The sequence below is a fragment of the Podarcis cretensis genome (assembly GCF_951804945.1).
Source record: "Podarcis cretensis genome assembly, chromosome: 8".
Lineage (NCBI taxonomy): Eukaryota > Metazoa > Chordata > Lepidosauria > Squamata > Lacertidae > Podarcis > Podarcis cretensis.
The window spans coordinates 17,352,736-17,372,934 of NC_137177.1; the positions used below are offsets into that span (position 1 = coordinate 17,352,736).

Genomic DNA, 20,199 nt, shown 5'->3' on the forward strand with positions numbered 1-20,199 from the left:
CATGTTTTCTCCTCACCCAAGTGAATGACTTGCACACCTTCCCAGCTGGGAGCAACTTTCCAGAGCAAATTTTAGAGGAGATGTGAGGGGGATGAGTTGAAAAAGAGGACAGGGACTCCTGCCCCATTAACATTTGTGTAGAAGGGGGAATGTCAGCAAGTATTTCCCTTAGCAAATCTCCTGAGAGAAGTGGGCAAATTTATTATTTTCCGTTTCTCTCAGTTTCTCATTTTTCCAATATTTCATAGAATCATAGAATCATAGAGTTGGAAAAGACCACAAGGGCCATCGAGTCCAACCCCCTGCCAAGCAGGAAACACCACCAGAGCACTCCTGACATATGGTTGTCAAGCCTCTGCTTAAAGACCTCCAAAGAAGGAGACTCCACCACACTCCTTGGCAGCAAATTCCACTGTCAAACAGCTCTTACTGTCAGGAAGTTCTTCCTAATGTTTAGGTGGAATCTTTTTTCTTGTAGTTTGGAACCATTGTTCCGTGTCCGCTTCTCTGGAGCAGCAGAAAAAAAGAACCTTTCTCCCTCCTCTATGTGACATCCTTTTATATATTTGAACATGGCTATCATATCACCCCTTAACCTCTTCTCCAGGCTAAACATGCCCAGCTCCCTTAGCCGTTCTTCATAAGGCATCGTTTCCAGGCCTTTGACCATTTTGGTTGCCCTCCTCTGGACACGTTCCAGTTTGTCAGTGTCCTTGTTGAACTGTGGTGCCCAGAACTGGACACAGTACTCCAGGTGAGGTCTGACCAGAGCAGAATACAGTGGCACTATTACTTCCCTTGATCTAGATGCAATACTCCTATTGATGCAGCCCAGAATTGCATTGGCTTTTTTAGCTGCCGCGTCACACTGTTGGCTCATGTCAAGTTTGTGGTCAACCAAGACTCCTAGATCCTTTTCACATGTACTGCTCTCAAGCCAGGTGTCACCCATCTTGTATTTGTGCCTCTCATTTTTTTTGCCCAAGTGCAATACTTTACATTTCTCCCTATTAAAATTCATCTTGTTTGTTTTGGCCCAGTTCTCTAATCTGTCAAGGTCGTTTTGAAGTGTGATCCTGTCCTCTGGGGTGTTAGCCACCCCTCCCAGTTTGGTGTCATCTGCAAATTTGATCAGAATACCCTTGAGTTCATCATCCAAGTCGTTGATAAAGATGTTGAATAAGACCGGGCCCAAGACAGAACCCTGTGGCACCCCACTAGTCACTCTTCTCCAGGATGAAGAGGAACCATTGATGAGCACCCTTTGTGTTCAGTCAGTCAGCCAGTTACAAATCCACTGAGTGGTAGCATAGTCAAGACCGCATTTTACCAGCTTCTTTACAAGAATATCATGGGGCACCTTGTCAAATGCCTTGCTGAAATCAAGGTAGGCAACATCCACTGCGTTCCCTTCATCTACCAGGCTTGTAATTCTGTCAAAAAACGAGATCAGGTTAGTCTGACATGACTTATTTTTCAGAAATCCATGCTGACTATTGGTGATCACAGCATTCCTTTCTAGGTGCTCACAGACTGTTTGTTTAATGATCTGCTCCAGAATCTTCCCTGGTATTGATGTCAGACTGACTGGGTCCTCTCTTTTCCCCTTTTTGAAAATAGGGACAACATTTGCCCTCCTCCAGTCTGCCAGGACTTCGCCTGTTCTCCAGGAATTCTCAAAGATGACTGCCAGTGGTTCTGAGATCACATCTGCCAGTTCTTTTAATACTCTTGGATGCAGTTCGTCTGGCCCTGGAGACTTGAATACATCTAAACTAGCCAAGTATTCTTGTACTATCTCCTTAGTTATTCTGGGTCGTGTTTCCTCTGCTGAATCATTTGCTCCAAGTTCTTCAGGTCGGGCATTGTTTTCTTTATCGGAAAAGACTGAGGCAAAAAAGGCATTGAGGAGTTCAGCCCTTTCTGTGTCCCCTGTTTGTATTTCACCATCTTCTCCTTTGAGTGACCCCACTGTTTCTTTGTTCTTCCTTTTGCTACGAACATACCCATAAAAGCCTTTTTTGTTGCTTTTAACCTCTCTAGCAAGCCTGAGTTCATTCTGTGCTTTAGCTTTTCTGACTTTGTGTCTACACGTGCTGGCTATTTGTTTGAATTCCTCTTTGGTGGTTTCCCCACTTTTCCATTTTTTGTACACATTTAAGTTCAGCTCCTCACATCTCCCTATCTGTTGGCTATTTCCACTTTTAAAAAGTTTTCGTGAAAATTCATCATGAAAAAACAGCTTCGAATTTCTTTTGATCCCAAGGTCTTTTGTTAAGGTTTCTATTGTTATGGCAGGATCCATGACAGTGATTCCTCGTGGCTCAGTTTATCTGAGAAAGAGAAGAAAACTGTAATAGTTAAACGATAGCTTTCCACACACTTTTATGGACATCTTTACAATCCGTGGTTTATGTGGGAAAATCAATTTACTTAGGGCCTGTCTCTACCAGTGGGTTGTTTGAGCAGCAGTTGGTAGTTTTTAATAAAGTGAAGAATTCTGCCTGTTGTCAATCTCTCAAAAATCTATATGTGCATGCATTCACACATAACCCTTAAAACATGTTTGTGTGAGAGTTTTATTTAGCATAGACTCACTGAAATTAATAACTATGTCTAAGGTCCATTAATTTTAATAGGTTTACTCTGAATAGATGTTAGTTGAAGACAACCCATTATCAGCAACCTTATCTTGTCCTGAAAACTATATAAATATAATGAATAAATAAAAGAAATACTGCAAAGGAAAAAAGAGCATAACATCCTTTTTATAATTAAAGACATTCTGAGGACCTAACTGCATGATATATTAAGTGTGGGGTGTTATCAGTGGGATTTTGTTTGTTTGTTTGAATTGATATGGGGAGGCGATTTTGCAGCAGGACTAAGGTGCATGGAGAAAGGAAGTTTCATCTTTGGTACCACAGTCATGGAAGGACCCAGAAAGCCCTGGGAGGGCGACTCGGGAAAGTCGTAGAAACATAGCACTGTAGAGTTGTAAGGAACCCTGAGGATCATCTAGTCCAACCCCCTGCGATGCAGGAATATGCAGCTGGTCCATACAGGGACCTGCAACCTTGGCGTTATCAGCACCACGGTCTAACCAACTGAGCTATCCAGGCTCATCAGGCAGCACCAACCCAGAACCAAGAGAACCTCCAGCATCTTCTGCCCTGCCTTGAACACTTGCCATGCCATTTTTCTAATCAGAAATGGCTCACAGATACCATTTGTACATGCCAAAAAGTTCCAGTTACAGATAGGTAGCCGTGTTGGTCTGCCATAGTCAAAACAAAATAAAAAAATTCCTTCCAGTAGCACCTTAAAGACCAACTAAGTTAGTTCTTGGTATGAGCTTTCGTGTGCATGCACACTTCTTCAGATACACTGAAACAGAAGTCACCAGACGGACATAAACGGACATAAATCGGACATCAGGAATCACAAGACAGAGAAACCAGTAGGAGAACACTTCAATCTCCCAGGACATTCTATACAAGATCTCAAAGTAGCTGTTCTATTACAAAGGAATTTCAGAAATAGACTGGAAAGAGAAGCTGCTGAATTGCAACTTATTACCAAACTGAAAAACATGGAGAGACCTGGTCTGAACAAAGACATTGGATTCTTATCTCATTATACATGACAAAGCCATTTTTCACCTTTTCACCCCTTGCTTTTTCCTGTAAGACCTATTGCAGTCGTTAAGAGTCGTCAACAGGCTCATCACAGCTATCTGCCTATCACCCATTCCCACCACCCTTCTGAGTAATACCCCTCCCCACCTTCTCACTATATAGAAGGGTCTGGTGACTTCTGTTTCAGTGTATCTGAAGAAGTGTGCATGCACACGAAAGCTCATACCAAGAACTAACTTAGTTGGTCTTTAAGGTGCTACTGGAAGGAATTTTTTTATTTTGTTATGCCAAAAAGTGTTCCTGCTGCTTTCCTGTAGTGGTAATATCCATCAACTGGGAGGGGGGGGGCTCTGCAGAGGGAAATATTGAATGAACCCTCAAAAGGGAGACCAGCCGCATTGGCTTCAGGGCAGTTTCTTAAAACTCTTAATGTAGCACCAGCTCTGCTCAATGGTGATGGCATGTTATTTAGTCCCTTTGCCACAGGGGAAAATGGCAGCCTTCTAGAACATCATTGTTAATAATCTTATTGTTTATAATATGATATGATCAGTGCTTTTTCTGGGGGGATGCAGGGGTACACATACCCCTAAACATTTTGTTGTTACCACCTTCGATGGCTGCTTCCTTTCCTTTCCCAGAAGGGAATCAGGAAGATGTTAGTGCACACAACCTTATGCCAATGTGGAAGTCGCTGTGAGCTGTGTAATATGAGGTAATGCATGTTCTTTGCACTGACCATTTACTGTATTTATTTTCCCTAATTTGAACTATAAAATGGTGGTTTTGTATGGTCAAATGAGAGTACCCCTAAACATTTTTTAAGAAAAAAAAGCACTGGATGTAATATGATATGATAGTATAATATAATATCACAACAGCTATAATATAATTAATATAATAACGATAAAAAGGTAAAAGGTAAACAACAACAACAATCATTCTGCCACCCCCACCAAGCAAGGACATCAGAGTCTCCTTTAACGCAAAGAAGCTCAGAAAGAAACAGAAATCATTCTAGACCCAGGAGAAAAGTTCAACTCCTTTCCTGCTGCTGGACCAATATTTTGCAGCCAAGCTCAGTCGTCTTCTCAGACGTTTTGCTTCGAGGTTTCTCGCACTTTTCTCCATCCTGCTCTCTCTCTGTATCTCCCTTTTATACCCTCTCTCCCTCCTGACCCTCACAATACTAAAAGCAAAAAAGAAAGTGAAGGTAACCAGCGAGGACGAGATAAGATCACAACAAATAGCCGAAGCCGTGGCCAGAGTCCAAGCAGCCCGTTTGCCAGCGGGGATGCTGCCTTTCCTGGGAAGTCCCAAAGGATCACCTGTGGAAGCATCCCATGGAAGTATTCCTTCACCTCTCCTGTTGTTGCCTCTGTGCCAGTCTCAGCAGCACCTGAGTTTTCTGCACTTAAGCAGCGTGGCGTTGATGAAAGAGGACTACCCAGAGCCTGGCCTTCCTGCTACTGCAGTGTAGAATATTTGCAAAGTATCGTAGAAATTTCCATTTATTTTTTTAACCTTCCAGTTAATAAGGTGCATTCATTTCAACTGGTGTGCTCTGAGCATGAGTAATGTTGGATAAAATCCATAGGCTGGGGTGTAAATGGCAAGCTGGGGGTGCAGAGTAGTGCTATGAGGAAAATTCGACTGATAAGGGCATGTGATGCCCATGGTTGCATAACCAGACCTGCATCTGCAGTACATCAGATGTGGTAGCGGTAGTAGTAGTAATGATGATGATTTATTATTTATACCCCGCCCATCTGGGCAGCTTCCAATAAAATATTTAAAATACAATAAAACATCAAACATTAAAAACTTCCCTAAACAGGGTTGCATCCAGATATCTTCTAAAAGTCAGATAGTTGTTTATTTCCTTGACATCTGACCACTACCAAGAAGGCTCTCTGCCTGGTTCCCTGTAACCCCCCTTCTCACAGTGAGGGAACCACCAGCCGGCCCTTGGAGCTGGACCTCAGTGTCCGGGCTGAACGATGGGGGTGGAAACTCTCCTTCAGATACTAGGCCAAAACCCTTTAGGGCTTTCAAGGTCAGCACCAAAACTTTGAATTGTGCTCGGAAATGTACCAGGAGCCAATGTAGGTCTTTCAGGACCAGTGTTATATTGTCTCGGTGGCCACTCCCAGTCACCAGTCTAGCTGCCTCATTCTGGATTAGTTCTAGTTTCTGGGTCACCTTCAAAGGTAGCCCCAATTAGAGTGCATTGCAATAGTGCAAGTGGGAGATAACTAGAGCATGCACCACTCTGGCAAGACAGTCCACGGGCAGGCGGCCTGCGTACCAGGTGGAGCTGGGAGACAGTGTAAGAATGCAATGACAACAAGGTTCTGCCTCATATCTGAAGTGTGTCAGGTTCTTTCTTCCAACCCTGTCTCTGCATAGACCTCACTGGTTATTTGCAACAAAATAGATGGGGGGTGGGTGTATGTGACAGTGAACGTATTGCATTAGCATGTGCTTCTGTTCTGCTTAAAGGGAGCCCTTTTGCCACTAACATGTCTACTGAGGGCCTCCTGCACATCCTTTGTCACGTGACTCATTTGCCTTGCAGAAAATTCTGAGAATGCAAAAGCATCATAAGCATGTTATATTGGTTCACATGTAGTGCTGCTCAGACCTGTCAGGTTTCACTGTCGAGGTCCATAGGCTGGGAATGTGCATAAACTCACAGATAGACTTGCTTTGTTGTAGCTGTGCACTGAAGATCAGCAGTGATGACCATGTATCACCAATTTTGATCTAGGAATGACATACTGCATTTTTCCATGTATAACACACCCCCATGTATAAGACGCCCCCTATTTGGGGGGACTACAAAGTAAGAAATTTGTACAGTGCACTATCCGTGTATAAGACGAACCCAATTTTTAAACATTATTTTAAGGTTAAAAAAAACCCCTAGTCTTATACACAGAAAAGTATGGTACATACTTCTGATGGGAGACCCCGAATAGAGACTGAAAACCCCTATGCAGTTTTAAATCACCAAGGACCATTGAGCTTATCTCCGACAAAAGCCTAATTAACTGGTGCAGGCATGTATTTGTTACTAAATGCTCTGCTGGTGACGTCACACAGAACTGTTTATCCCTGTAAAGTCTGATTCTCCTCACAGATTTGCAACTTTTTATCCTGCATAACCTTGAAAAGGAAAGTAGCTTTGGGTTTTTAATATCTTGGAGCAGAAATTAGATCCTGTTTCCAAGTTTTCCTCTCCCCCACACTTGACCAGCACACAGCTCTGCTCAAACAGGTGATTTCTGAGAAAACGAAAGTTAACGGGGTCGCTGTAGGTCCTTCTCCTCCTTGCAAATCCTTTCTTGGACTGTGCTGGGTCCTGACTGGTTGTCTGAACTCTTACCGCAGTACAGTGTGTCAAAAGATTTCAGATTAAAATTGCCACTGCTGGCACTCAGAGCGTGGGACAAGAAATTCCCCCTGCAGACACTTCTCAGTTGGCTTTGCAGATGCAGCTGCTACCTGCCTTTCCAGTCTGCAAATAGACGGAGTCGGGGTGTATGTGTGGAAAGAGCTCCAGCTCCCAAGGCTGCAGGAAGGTGGAGGACCAGCTGGGGGAAGGGAAGGCGAGTCTCTCTGTGTGAGGCTGTAGAAACCCTTGAAGGAACCCGTGCCTGGTGGCCCCCTGCATTATGTCCCCTAAGGCTGAGGGTGTCAGATAAGACACAGGCTTTGCTGTCAGTCTAGGATCACTCTGAGGAGAGTTTGGTGTCCTTCCTGCCTGCCTGGTTTGCAAAGCCAGCTTGTCATGCAGGCTCTATAGACGCTCTGCACTCTGCAGAATGTTAGAACTTTTCCAAAAAAGTTGGCTATTTCCTTTTTTAAAAGGTTCTCGGCAAAATTCATCAGGACTTCTATTTATTATGATTATAATTGTTATTATTATCATCCTCAAAAGGCAGTGTACAAAATGCAATGAACACAGCTGAAAAGCAGTTAAAACAACACAGGGAAAAAAGTAAATATTTTTCCAAACAATGCTAAATAGACACTCATGGCAGCAACCTATTCATCCACCTGGGAAAACTTGTCGGAATGAAAACATCATCAGTTCTTTCCAGAAATTGCCGGTAGCAGGTTCCTGTTGTATCTCTGCAGGAATGCTATTCCACAGAACAGGGGAAGTCACACTAAAAGCCCTGCTCTGAATTACAGAAGATCTACCCAAATATCAGGAGTGAGTGGCAGATTTTATCGTGCCTGCATGATTGTCCTCACTGGCCCTGGTTAATAGGGGTTAGAAAGTATGATGAGCACTGACTCATTCTATACATAAAGCTTTGTTGGAAGAGGTTTTTAAAGCAATAAATACATCATGGTACAGATGTTGCTGCTGTTGGACCAACGAGACCGTGAGCTGCAGGCATCCAAGCCATGAAGGAAGCATTGTGGAACAACACTGTTTATTTCGCAGCATTTATGTCCTGCTTAATTGCAATAAAACCTTAAAGCAGTTGAAACAGGCGATAGGACCCGTCCTGTTTTCTTCTCTGCAGGTGCCAAAACATTTCGCGCCGCTAGGATCTGGGATCGTAGAATCGCAGATCTGGAAGGAAACCCAAGGGTCATCTAGATCAACCCCCTGCCATGTGGGGCTTAAGTGCAGAAAACGCGGGAGCTGCTGAGACGGGCACAGAGGCAACTACCGCAGAGGTAAAGGGTTAACCATCTCGGTTGCTTCAAGTTTCACGAGTGACCCTTTGGGACCTTCCCTTTTAAAGGCAGCAGCACCGCTGTCAATCAGGCTGCTTGGAGCTCCCTCTAGCGGGGAATGCGGCTCTGGCTAGGCGTTGCAATCTAGTCCTCGCTCCTACTTTCGCTTTCTTCTTTGGTTTTTTTAGCGCGACGACCGGGAGGGAGAGAGAATAAAAGCGAGAGCGAGGAAGAGAGTTGGACGGAGAAAAGCCTAAGAGACCAGCAAGCAAAGCCTCCGAAGAGGGAACTGAGCTTTACTGCAAAAAATTCGGACTGGCAGCAGGTAAGGAGGTGAGCATTTCTCCTGGGGCTCTGAGGATTTCCGTGTTTTTTGTTTTTTTTTCTGAGCGTGTCTGCGTTAAAGGAGACTCTGAGCTCATAGCGAGGCGGGGGGGGGGGGCAGAATCGTTTATTTTTACTCATATGAATAATGATGTTGGAGAAGGCTGCCCTTCTTCCCCGCTGCAAAGGGAATAAATAACATGAAAAATCCAGGGAGCAGCAAGCAGAGCTGGTGTTACTCTAAGAGTTGTAAGTAACTGCTCTCAAATCAACGCGGGTCTCCCTTTCCAGCGGTGACGCGTGTTCATTCGACATCCCCCTCTGCAGCTGCTACGAGGCTGCCCTCCTTCTGGTGCACACAACCTCCCTTCCAGGCTGCTCTTCGCCCGCATACCCAATACACACCTGGGGCAGGGAGGGGGGGGGAGAGGGAGACCTCATTCATTAACCCCTCCTCTCGTGTCCGGGCTCTTCCCTCACCTTGGATGCCAGGATCAGAAGGAAAAGAGCTCCCATCCCATTCTCTCCCTCCCTGAAGGAAAGATGGTGGGGTGGGGGGAGAGAGAGAAAGGACCCAACTTCCGGCCAAGTTTCCAATCTGGACCCTGATCTGCACTCCCCCCCACCGCCCTTTCCCAGCAACACCAACAAGAAATCTCAGCAGCCCCCCAGGTAATTTCCAGTCAGGAGCGTGAGGAAAATTCCCTCACTCCTAACAAACTTCGGAGGGGGGAGAGAGAAGGGGAAAGAAAATAAAGGTTTGCTGAGGGGTCAGGAGGAGAGGAATTTGTGTCTGGTCCTTCCACAGGTTGGGGAGAAGGAGGGGGGAGGCTGCCCCCAATCTGAGAAGAGAAACCATTTCGTTGGAAAGCTGATACAGTGGTAACTTTGGTTTGCAACCGCTTTGGATTACAACCGTTTTGGGTTACAACCATGTCAAACCCGGAAGTGCCTGTCCCTTTTTTTGAATCAAAACCAATTTTGGGGGGGAGAGGCCCCATTGGCGAAAGCGCGCCTTAGGGTAAAACCTGTTTTGGTTTACAACCAAACCTCTGGAACGGACTATGTTTTTAAACCAAGGTACCACTGTAATGTACAGCTTGGGGGAGGGGGGAAGTGGGTGGAGAATTTAGAAACATAAGGTGTATATGGTTATTAATTACTTAAATCAGTGGTTTTCAACCAGGGTGGCGTGGCACCCTGGGGTGCCTTGAATGGTGGTCAGGGGTGACGTTGGCAACACTGGCCTCTCTCTCTCTTTCATTCCCTCTCTCCTCTGACGCCCTCTGGTGTCTCTGCCTCCCAAAGGCTTGAAGAGCTGTTTGTGGCAGCAACCCTGGTTACAAGATCCCCAGGTGAAAGGTGCCTCTGGGGCTGGCCAGGGGGTGCTGGTTTCCCGGAGCTGAAGTGGGGCCTCAGAGTAAGCAAGCAAGGGGGTGAGGGAGCCCAGCCAGCCAGACCACCAGCCCTTCCTGTTGGGAATGGACAGACAAGTCCCAGGTCTCTGTGGGGCAGTGTGAGGAGGCACCTCTACTGAAGGCAGGGAGGGCAGCTCAGAGACCAGGGGCTGTATCAGCAGCTGCCCGGAGGACTCCCAAGGAAAGGGGAGAGGAGGCTGAGGGAAGACTTAGCAAGGAGGGGGGTTGTTTGTAAAAGGGTGAGAGGCTGCCAGCTCTGCAGGCAAGGGGTGACATAACTGGGCTCCTGAGCCCCACAGGGGTGCCGCAGAAATAAAGTACTTGGTCAAAGGAGCTGGGGACCCAAAAACATTGAAAACATCTGACTTAAATGACAAGAAGGCAGAATTTACATGCAGTGTGTAAAGGTAGGATGCGCTCTTAAAACATTCTTAAATAAAACTGCCCCAACCCCTTCTTCTTTTTGACCAGATCTTCTTCTTCTGCACCTTCAGACCGAGAACTCTTTGTTGCATCTTTCTAAAAAACATGTAAGGTTTAATCATCAATGTAATGGGCACAGCGTCCCTCCCCAACCTAAAAAAAAACAACAAAAATTAGGAAGTGCAGTTTCTTAAAATGCTGAGAGTCCCCTTCCTCGTGTCCCTCTCTATATTCAGGGCTCTTGGGCTCTGCTCCTGTGTGTTGGGCTGGCTGGAAGCAGAGGAGTGGGGGGAGGCAGCAGTTGGGGAACCCTAGGGGAAGAATCTCAGAGCCAAGGGATGGGGGTGGGATGGAGATGAGTGGTCAGAGGGAGAAGAGAGAGCAGACTGGGAGGAGGAGAAGATGTCAGAAGCTGAAGAGGCAACAGGGTTTAGTGAGCAGGAAGAGTCTGTGGAAGAGAGCGGTCCAGAATCAGAGGCAGAAGTGGAGGGGGGTCAAGAGGCAGAGTAGAGGCAGAGAATCTCCCCCTTGTCGTGTAACCAGTTTCTCTCCCCCCCCCCCCGGTCTCCCAGAACATGAAGAGGAATGAAGAGGGCAGAGCAATGAGAGACAAGATGAAAGAAATTCAGGTTGCTGGGGAAGAAGGAGCCTTAGAGAGCGGGGGATGTGGGGACCTACAGTCCTCGCAACAGCTTCATTGGGGCAAGAGATACTGGGAAGAGTTGCTGTGTTCACTTGGCCTGCACTGTTTGGTTTTCTTTGAGTAAAGAGTTAACTTCACAGACAACGGGTGTTTTATTGCTCACCAACTCCAGCTCCTGAAGTCCCATGACCTTTGGGCACTTTATCCTTCCTCTCACTTCTGAATTATGGAATGTGATGGGATTCATACCTTCTACCTATAAAGCTTTGTTGCTTGGCAAATGATAATAATATTGGCGACGCTGGAAATTTTATGGAGGGCATGCCACTAATGAATGCTTCTAGTTAGGCCGGTCGCTTAACATTTTCCTGCTTCCTTTCTCTTCAGTGCACCGAGATCCACAATGGTGGAAGACTTCGAGGTAGCCATTTCTCAGGGCCAATTGGCAGGCGCTGTGTCACACGTGCTGGCAAAACCACTGCACTTTTTCAACAGCACTCCGCTCAACATTGCCGTAGTAGGAGAGCCCGGCTCCGGGAAGTCCTCCTTCATCAATGCCATGCTGGGTCTTCGTGCCGATGACCCGCGTGCTGCTGCGACTGGCATACAGATGACGACAGTCCAAGTCAAGGATTACCCACACCCGACACTTCCACAAGTGATCCTTTGGGACCACCCCGGAAGGGGAATGGCAACTTTTGGGGAGGACAAATTTGAGAAGAAGGTTGATTTGAATCACTTTGATTTCTTCGTCATCGTCGGCTCCCAGCGCTTCCGCTCCACCCATTCTGACCTGGTCCGTGAGATCCAAGATATGGGCAAGAGCTTCTACTTTGTGCGCACCAAAGCAGACCTGGACCTGTCGGCCGCCAAGAGGCAACGGCCATCTGACTACAGTGAGAAGAAGGTCCTCTTGCACATCCAGGAGGACTGCAAAGAGTGCTTGGTAAGAGAAGGAGTGAGGGACCCACAAGTCTTCATCATCTCCAACTGGGAAGCCGACCGCTTTGATTTCCCCCTCCTGCAGGAAACGCTGAAGAACGATCTCTTGCGGCTGAAGAGGCAAGCCTTTCTGCTCCGCTTCCCTAGCATCTGCCTGCCTATCTTAGAGAAAAAGAAAACCACTGTGGAGGAGAAGATTTGGACCAAAGGGCTTGTTTTGCTGGTCGCTCTTGGAAGCCCAGTTCCCTTCCTTCTCCCCATATTTCTGTTTAGGAAGTTCCGCTCCTGGTGCTTCCTAGACTTTGGCCTAGACAATCGATCCCTTGCAGCTCTGGCCCAGCGTGTTGGAAAGACAAGCACAGCCCTTAAAGCAGCAATGCAGTCCCTGGGAATGTTCTCTGCCATTTTATGGGTGCTGCCCGACTTGGTGGGACTCTCAGTGATGGCTTATGAATATCACCGCTGGGAGCATTTCCCCATCTTTGGCTTTCTTCTGTCCGGAGGGATTTCGCTTCTTCGCACCTACTTCATGCTGCAGAAATGCATATCGGGTGCTGCTGATGACACCCAGAGGGTTTTGTCCAAAGCTCTTGAGGCAGAGGGGAAAAAGTCCATTTAGCAACAAACAGATGCACGATGATGACAAAGTGCTTGATATGTAGTATCAGGCGAATTAGACATGTTTCCATTTTTAAAACAACCACCACCAAAAGACATTAAAATAATAATAATCAGATGATCAGGTTTTTTATTTTAAAAATTCCATAATTCTTAGGCGTCTCATTTTTTAAAAAAGACAACCCTAAGTGAAATAATCTGAATGCCAGCATAATACCCTTTCAGTTACTTTTTAAAATTAGTATCTCTATCCAATGTATAAGAATTAAGACCAATGCCAAAAGGAGACTTTGGGACAAATGGACTTTTTCCTATTCATAATTCTTTCAGTCCACTAATGAATTGCTCTGTATATGATGTCAGAGTAGAAAAACTAGTGACCTCTGTGAACCTGCTTGCAAGGATGGTCTCAAGTTATAATTTATGCAGGCTGCAGCATTCTCTTTCTCTCCCTCTCTCTCTAGATAGATAGATAGATATATTGCATTTGCTTTTTTTCTTTAGGAACAGGAGTTAGCTCTATATCACAAGTACCATGCAACATCTATTTCAGAATTTGCTTTCCCTCATACACACTCAAACTGAAGGAGGGCATTCAGCTAGACAGGAGCCTCCACATTTGTGAAATAGAAACTTGAGGTCATTTTAATCTGTTCTAGTATTTTAACTCTTGCATATCTTAAAGCACAACTGTAATTGTTTCCTGGTTTTGTTGGTTTATCTCTTTGTAAACCTCTTTGAGGTTTTATTAGAATCAAGCGGTGTATAAGTTTTCATGAAATAAACTAATTGGTTAATCTCCTTGCTACTGCCAGGACGTTTGTATTATAATCAACACTGCTTTCACATGGTCCCTCTAATTATTTTAGAAATGTCCAGCAAAATCCGGATGTATGGCAGCCCATGTCAGGAGTGTAGCTTTTTGGGGGGAGAAAAAACCATACTCTTGTGTTTGGATTTTCTCCTTTTGAAATATGGCCACCCTTACTAATCAGCTTTCCATTTTCCATGAAAGTCTCATAAATAAGAAATATTGTGAATTATCTAGACACCCCACCCCTCCTTCTTTGGCAATCACTCGTAGCCGAGTAAGGTTGTCTTCCATAAACATGGTTGTACCAGTGGGTCCGTAGGTGACTGTGGAGGCCAGTTCTGGATCTACACGTCCTTCCACAGTGGGGACATTGGTTTCCAGGTGGAAGTTGATCACAGTGTGGATTTGCCAGGCGTGCCTTTCTCTTAGCATGTTTCTCCCTTGCGTCCTGAGTTCGAGTGTCTTCAAAGCCCATGACACCTTTGGTAAAGGCTGTTCTCCAACTGGAGTGCTCACTGGCCAGTTTTTCCCAGTTGTCAGTGTTTATACTACATTTTTTTAGATTTGCCTTGAGACAACATGTCATCAACACAGTAATAATGCATGAGTGGGGGGGTTATAGTGGACCATCCACATACCATTCCACTCTATTAATAGTTCTGCAACATTTCCCCAATGTCACTCGGTTATTATTGCCATCTGGAAGGTCACTCTTGCTCTGTAGTGTGACAAAAGTGGGCAACACACACACACCCATGAACATTTGTGCTATGAAAAAGTTGCAGGGCTTTAGCAGGAAACTATGGAGTCCATGCCTACTGCAAACGAAGCAGAATGACCATCCCAAAACATTTGCAGATGCAAAGGGTATAGAAAGTAGGATTGCCTATAATCACCCCAATATGAGCTCAGATATGAATGCTCAATAAAAAGGACATCTGGAAGATCCTTACAGCCTTCCTCAAACTGATGCCTTCCAGATGTTTTGGGCTTCATTGGCCATGCTGGCTAGAGCTGATGGGAGTTGTAGTCCAAAACCTCTGACTCATTACTTGCTTTGGGAAGGCTGAGGTGAAATACTACTATACTGTGGGGTTAGGACAGAACTAAACCACCCCTCCCACAATTTACCCCTCTATTTGTGGTTGGCAATGGGGAGTTTCAACCATTTCTTTCATTGTGGGGGGTCAAAATGGCTGCTTGTTTTTGTTTACAGAAAGAACACTGTAAATGGTACGAATTAAACTGCACTGCACAATGCGTGGCAAAGTCCCAGGAAGATCTGTAGGCACATTGCTTACCTGCAGGCAGGGATCTGCTTTTTAAAACTTACTCTGCCATGACACATAATATTAGGTAATTTATAGATGATATACTGTGACGATAAAGGCTCAGGAACCATGCCAGGGCCAAGAGGAAATCTTTTTGCAACCCAAAGAGGCGTTTCTGCTTAATGTCTTTTGAAAGTTTTATTGCAAGCTAAATATAAGCATTCTAATTTTAGCACCCACCTAGCACAAGCACAACCCCTGTGGGGAAATGAAAAATACCTGTTGCTGCTGCCCCTTCTTACCTCTTTTTCAGAACATCTCTGGAGCACAAAGGCTGGTCAGCAGTGCCTCCAGAGATGTTCTGAAAAAGAGGTAAGAAGGGGCAGCAGCAACAGGTATTTTCCATTTCTCTTTCTGCAATCTTCCCAGTGGTCATTCCTCCTCTGGCCACTGCTGTGGATACACAACTTGATTGGGCACTGCAGGTACCTGCAAGGGCAGGGTTAATGTTGCATACATGAAGAGTTGTTTTAATGATATATATTAACCTTTTGGTGGTGAGCTCCCATTGCTCTGTCCCAGCTCCTGCCAACCTCGCAGTGTGAAAGCATGCCAGTGCAAGTAGATAAATAGGTACCACTGCGGCAGGAAGGTAAATGGCGTTTCCATGCACTCTTGGTTTCCGTCACGGTGTTCTGTTGTGCCAGTAGCAGTTTAGTTATGTTGGCAGCATGACCCGGAAAAGCTGTCTGTGGACAAATGTTGGCTCCCTTGGCCTGAAAGTGAGATGAGTGCTGCAACCCCATAGTCGCCTTTGACTGGACGTAACTCTCCAGGGGTCCTTTACCTTTACTGCTTAAAAATAAGCACTTTCATTTTGATCACTGTTTAGCTCCTTAAAAGCAGCCAAACTGATGCATTAATTGCATTTTATTGGGAGTGAAATAAAATATTCTGCTATACACACACACACACACACATATATACAAAGCAATGTGACATATGAACTTTTGCATATTTTGCATGCAAACATTTTGCACTCCAGCTGACTTTCTTCTACAGTTTTGTGTCGTGCTCCTTTTTTGACCTCAAAAAAAGAGTTTTTAGATCTCCCTCCTTCCCTTCCTACCCCATCTCTCCATCCTCGCCCCCCCCCCCCGACATCCCCAGCCCCCTGATCGATCTGCAATTGCTTCCAGCAACTTGTTCAACTGGAACTTGATTCATGCCCTGGAACTAATGTTTGCAATTTGGCTAAGCAGTGAGAAGCCTCCCCCAAAGCCATGCTGATGCCAGTGTACTGCCTGCTTCAAGGAGGGATCAGTTGCATATGCCTAATTCATTCCGCAGAACCCAATGACACCTAGAACTCAGCCATGAATCATCCAGAGTGAGTATATGAATTCCTTCCAGCAAACATGTCATGCTTTGATGGACAACAAATGCCTTCTCTCTCATTTATTGAGAAATATAAGCCTGCTGCTTTTCAGCAAGGACAAAACCATTCTATTATGACAAGATCTGACCAGCTAAGACCCTTGCCTGATTCTGTTTTAGACCTATGGCAGGAAATCTAACTGATACAGTGGCTCCTTTTTTTATTCTTAATATGTGATTTCTACTGGAATTTCTTGTGTTTAATTTATATTAACTGATATGTTCTAATAGTTATTTTATAATGAATTTGAAATGGCATGTCTATATTGCCAAAATGAATTATTTGGATTGCAATATCTTGTTTTTAGTGCATTGATTTGATGATGTATTCATTTGCATTTTCATTGCTAATTAAATTATTTTTATTGAGTTTTGACATGCAATACTGTCATACCTTGGAAGTCGAATGGAATCTGTTCCGGAAGTCCATTTGACTTCCAAAATGTTCAGAAACCAAGGCGAGGCTTCTGGTTGGCTGCAGAAAACTCCTGCCGCAGAAGCCCCATCGGATGTTCGGCTTCCAAAAATAGTTCGCAAACCAGAACAGTCACTTGTGGCGTTCGGGCTTGTGGCATTTGGGAGCCGGAATGTTCAAGAACTAAGCTATTTGAAAACCAAGGTACGACCACAAAACAAAGAAGAAAATCAGCATCTAAAAGGAAAATAGGAAAAACATGCACCATATGCAGCCCAAAGTCCTTTTTAGTCAGAAACCAACCACAAAGCCTACATGCATGGGTTTTTACTGACAACACCAAGGTTGCAGGTTCGTTCCCTGTATGGACCAGTTGCATATTCCTGCATTGCAAGGAGCTGGACCAGATGATCCTCACAGTCCCTTCCAACTCTTTGATCCTATGAGACATCAACCTTTGCAAACAATGAAGGCTGCTGAACAAGGTATGAAATAGGGAGGGATTCCTCTCAGGTGAAACAGAGGTAAGCACCGTCAGTTTCCAAATTGCAGCTTTGTGACAACCTCACTGACCAGGAAAGCCTTTTCAAATTGCACAATGCCTCTTTTAATGTTAGAATGTGAGGGTGCCGCCTCAGAAACTGCTCTCATCTCCCAAAAGAAACTTATCACTCTTTCAATAGTGAATGAAGTTTAGGGCATACAGAGTGACCTGGTGGTCACTCCATATTTCTTACCTGCCACAGAAGAACAAAGTCACTGGGATTCTCAGGAACAACCGCCAGGTAAGCCATTCTTTGAATTCAGTAAGTAAAACCGTGTTAGGTCTGACAAATATATGCCTGTTATCCTGCCTCTGGCAGCCTTAGAATAAATGGAATTTCATACATATTTGAAACAGGGCAGCTGTTAGACATTCAGAACTGAAAATGTTAATTCTGGACATTTTGTTAAAATTCAATCTGGAAATAGTTCTAGAAAAGCTAAGTCTTGTACTGCAGTTTTTTTTTCTTTCGTAACTTACTTTATTTATCAGTTTCGGAAAATACGTTTCTTATGTAGGTATTATTATTATTATTATTATAGATTATCCAATATCATTCCAATAGCAGCCTCATTATAGTAATACCAATTTTATCCAATTAATATAATTATTAATGCCAATTATTCGAATGTCAAATTATACAATTTAATTAAACTGGCCCTCTCACACGCTAGATCTGATGGCTTCATTCTTCTACACTTTTTCTGCGTTCCAAAATTTTAATAATTTCCATTCCATTCCTTTCAGATATAATTCCTTATTTAACAGCTACAGTTGTGATTTCTATTTGCGATGGTATATTAGGTAATCTATAAAATTTCAAGTGAAGAATTCTAACTGTAATCCTTATTCTTTCCTGCGTGTGACAGTTTCCCTCCATGATATTTTCCCATTCATATATGGTGTTGAATCCTTTATTCCTGCAACTGTTGATGGTTTCCACACACCCTGGGAGAAGCGGTTATCCCAGTGTTTCCAAAAGTCACTACAGCGCTCTGTCCTGTGATTCGGCTTCCAGTAAACAATCCATCTTTGCCATTTTCCCCAGCTAGCCTAGGAAGGACACTCTGAATCCAGACTACAGATAGTTAATCCAGAAATTTCTATTTCCGCAGCTGGTAGACTACTTTCCTCCCTGCCGCTGATTTATGGCCAATTGTCCTTATCTCAAACACATTCTTAACCTGAAACTGTTTCCGTTCTTAACCTGAAACTGTTCTTAACCTGAAGCACCACTTTAGCTAATGGGGCCTCCTGCTGCTGCCACACCACCGGAGCGCGATTTCTGTTCTCATCCTGAAGCAAAGTTCTTAACCCGAGGTAATATTTCTGAGTTAGTGGAGTCTGTAACCTGAAGCTTATGTAACCTGAAGCGTATGTAACCTGAGATACCACTGTATTTTAATAAGAAACACAGAGAAACCAAAAGAGACAGCTTCATCTGTCCCTAATGCTGACAAAGTTTTTTAGCCATTGCCTTTAATTGTGGTTTTATTATGGTTGTGTGTTTTATTGTCGTTACCAGTCACCTGCTGGTTCAGGTGACCAGCCTGCCTAGTCCAGCATCCTGCTCTCACAGTGGCCAAGATGCTCAGGAAAATCATAGTTGAAAGAGACCCCCCAGGGTCATCTAGTCCAACCCCCTTGCAATGCAGGAATTTCAGCATGCAGTCCTTCATGCAGCCCACAAGCTTCTCCCCACTTGCGACCCACAGCAGTTGGCATCCTGTCTCCAACAGAGGCAACTTTACATAGTTATTGTTGTGAGAGTCCATGGACAACCTTGTCCTCCATGAATTCACTTGGGAGGGAGGGAGGAAATCCAATTCCTCTTTCAACAAGCCTTCTAAGCGGAGATTCTTTTTTTGCCCCGTCAGCATCTGTACTGGATTTGAAATTGCTTTGATATACGCAATATTGTTAAATACGTCCGCTTGCGTGCAGGCAGGCAATTATAGAGGTTCTTTTTGTATTGTGATGTTGCTTCAAAGGAAGTGATTCATCCATGAAAATGTTAATGGGCTGCGTCCAAGACAACACTAAGTTACAAGTCACTTAGCAGTATACAGTGGTACCTCAGGTTACATACGCTTCAGGTTACAGATGCTTCAGGTTACAGACTCCGCTAACCCAGAAATAGTACCTCGGGTTAAGAACTTTGCTTCAGGATGAGAACAGAAATCGTGCTCCGGCGGTGCGGCGGCAGCAGGAGGCCCCATTAGCTAAAGTGGTACCTCAGGTTAAGAACCGTTTCAGGTTAAGAACAGACCTCCAGAACGAATTAAGTACGTAACCAGAGGTACCACTGTATTTACTGCGCAGGTGGGGCATTGCTGCAGATGGGAAAACTCAAGGGCCCTAGCTCAGGGATAGGACATCTGCCCTGACTGCAGAAGGGCATCGCTTCACTCCCTGGCATCTCCACGTAGGGCTGAAAGAGACCTCTGCCTTAAATACTTGTTGTCTGCTCTGATTCAGCAGTGAAGAAGAGTTTGGATTTCATATCCCGCTTTATCACTACCCTAAGGAGTCTCAAAGTGGCCAATAATCTCCTTTCCCTTCCTCCCCCACAACAAACACTCTGTGAGGTGAGTGAGGCTGACTTCAGAGAAGTGGGACTAGCCCAAGGTCACCCAGCAGCTGAATGTGGAGGAGTGGGGAATCAAACCCGGTTCACCAGATTACGAGTCCACTGCTCTTAACCACTACACCACACTGGCTCTCAGTGAAGATCAGGTTTTCCTGCAGAAAGCGGGGTGGGGGGGGGACGACCTATTTGACACAGACCAGCAAAACTCAGACTTGTGCCTAGATAGCTTGGGGCAAAGGGTAAGTCCTCGGGTTGTTCTCTTTCCCTTCCCCATCATCATTACAATGCAGCTCTGCTTCCACCCTCAGGTCATCCCTTCTTGTACTCTGATGCGTCAAGCTTTGAGTGGGGCTTTGCACACCGAGATTTAAAAAAAAAACTGCAATGCTGTCTCCAAGCATCCTCTGCTTTTCCTTTGTTCTCC

At 44.9% G+C, this 20,199-nt stretch overlaps 2 protein-coding genes and 1 long non-coding RNA gene across 6 annotated transcripts in view; 2 read left to right on the forward strand and 1 right to left on the reverse strand.

Annotated features, from left to right (window-relative positions):
• Window positions 1-12,871, forward strand: part of LOC307221552 (interferon-inducible GTPase 5-like) — a 74,315-nt gene extending 61,444 nt beyond the window's left edge. The window contains exons 1-3 of one of the 3 annotated variants that reach the window (XM_079986181.1): window positions 8,319-8,336; window positions 8,525-8,661; window positions 11,532-12,871. In XM_079986181.1, the coding sequence (XP_079842307.1) occupies window positions 11,548-12,705 (1,158 nt within the window). In that variant the 5' untranslated portion in view covers window positions 8,319-8,336; window positions 8,525-8,661; window positions 11,532-11,547 and the 3' untranslated portion in view covers window positions 12,706-12,871. Of the gene's footprint in view, window positions 1-8,318; window positions 8,337-8,524; window positions 8,670-11,531 lie in introns of those variants that run through there. The other 2 variants (XM_079986182.1, XM_079986180.1) reach the window with 2 other exon arrangements.
• The window catches only part of LOC307221561 (interferon-inducible GTPase 5-like), an 88,158-nt gene that overhangs the window by 51,213 nt on the left and 16,746 nt on the right, over window positions 1-20,199 (forward strand). The gene's annotated exons all lie outside the window — the stretch shown is intronic.
• On the reverse strand, window positions 12,880-15,137 carry LOC307221788. Its single transcript, XR_013841516.1, has 2 exons — window positions 13,393-15,137; window positions 12,880-13,156 (listed from the first exon to the last, which is right to left on the reverse strand). It is a non-coding gene; the product is annotated as an uncharacterized lncRNA (long non-coding RNA).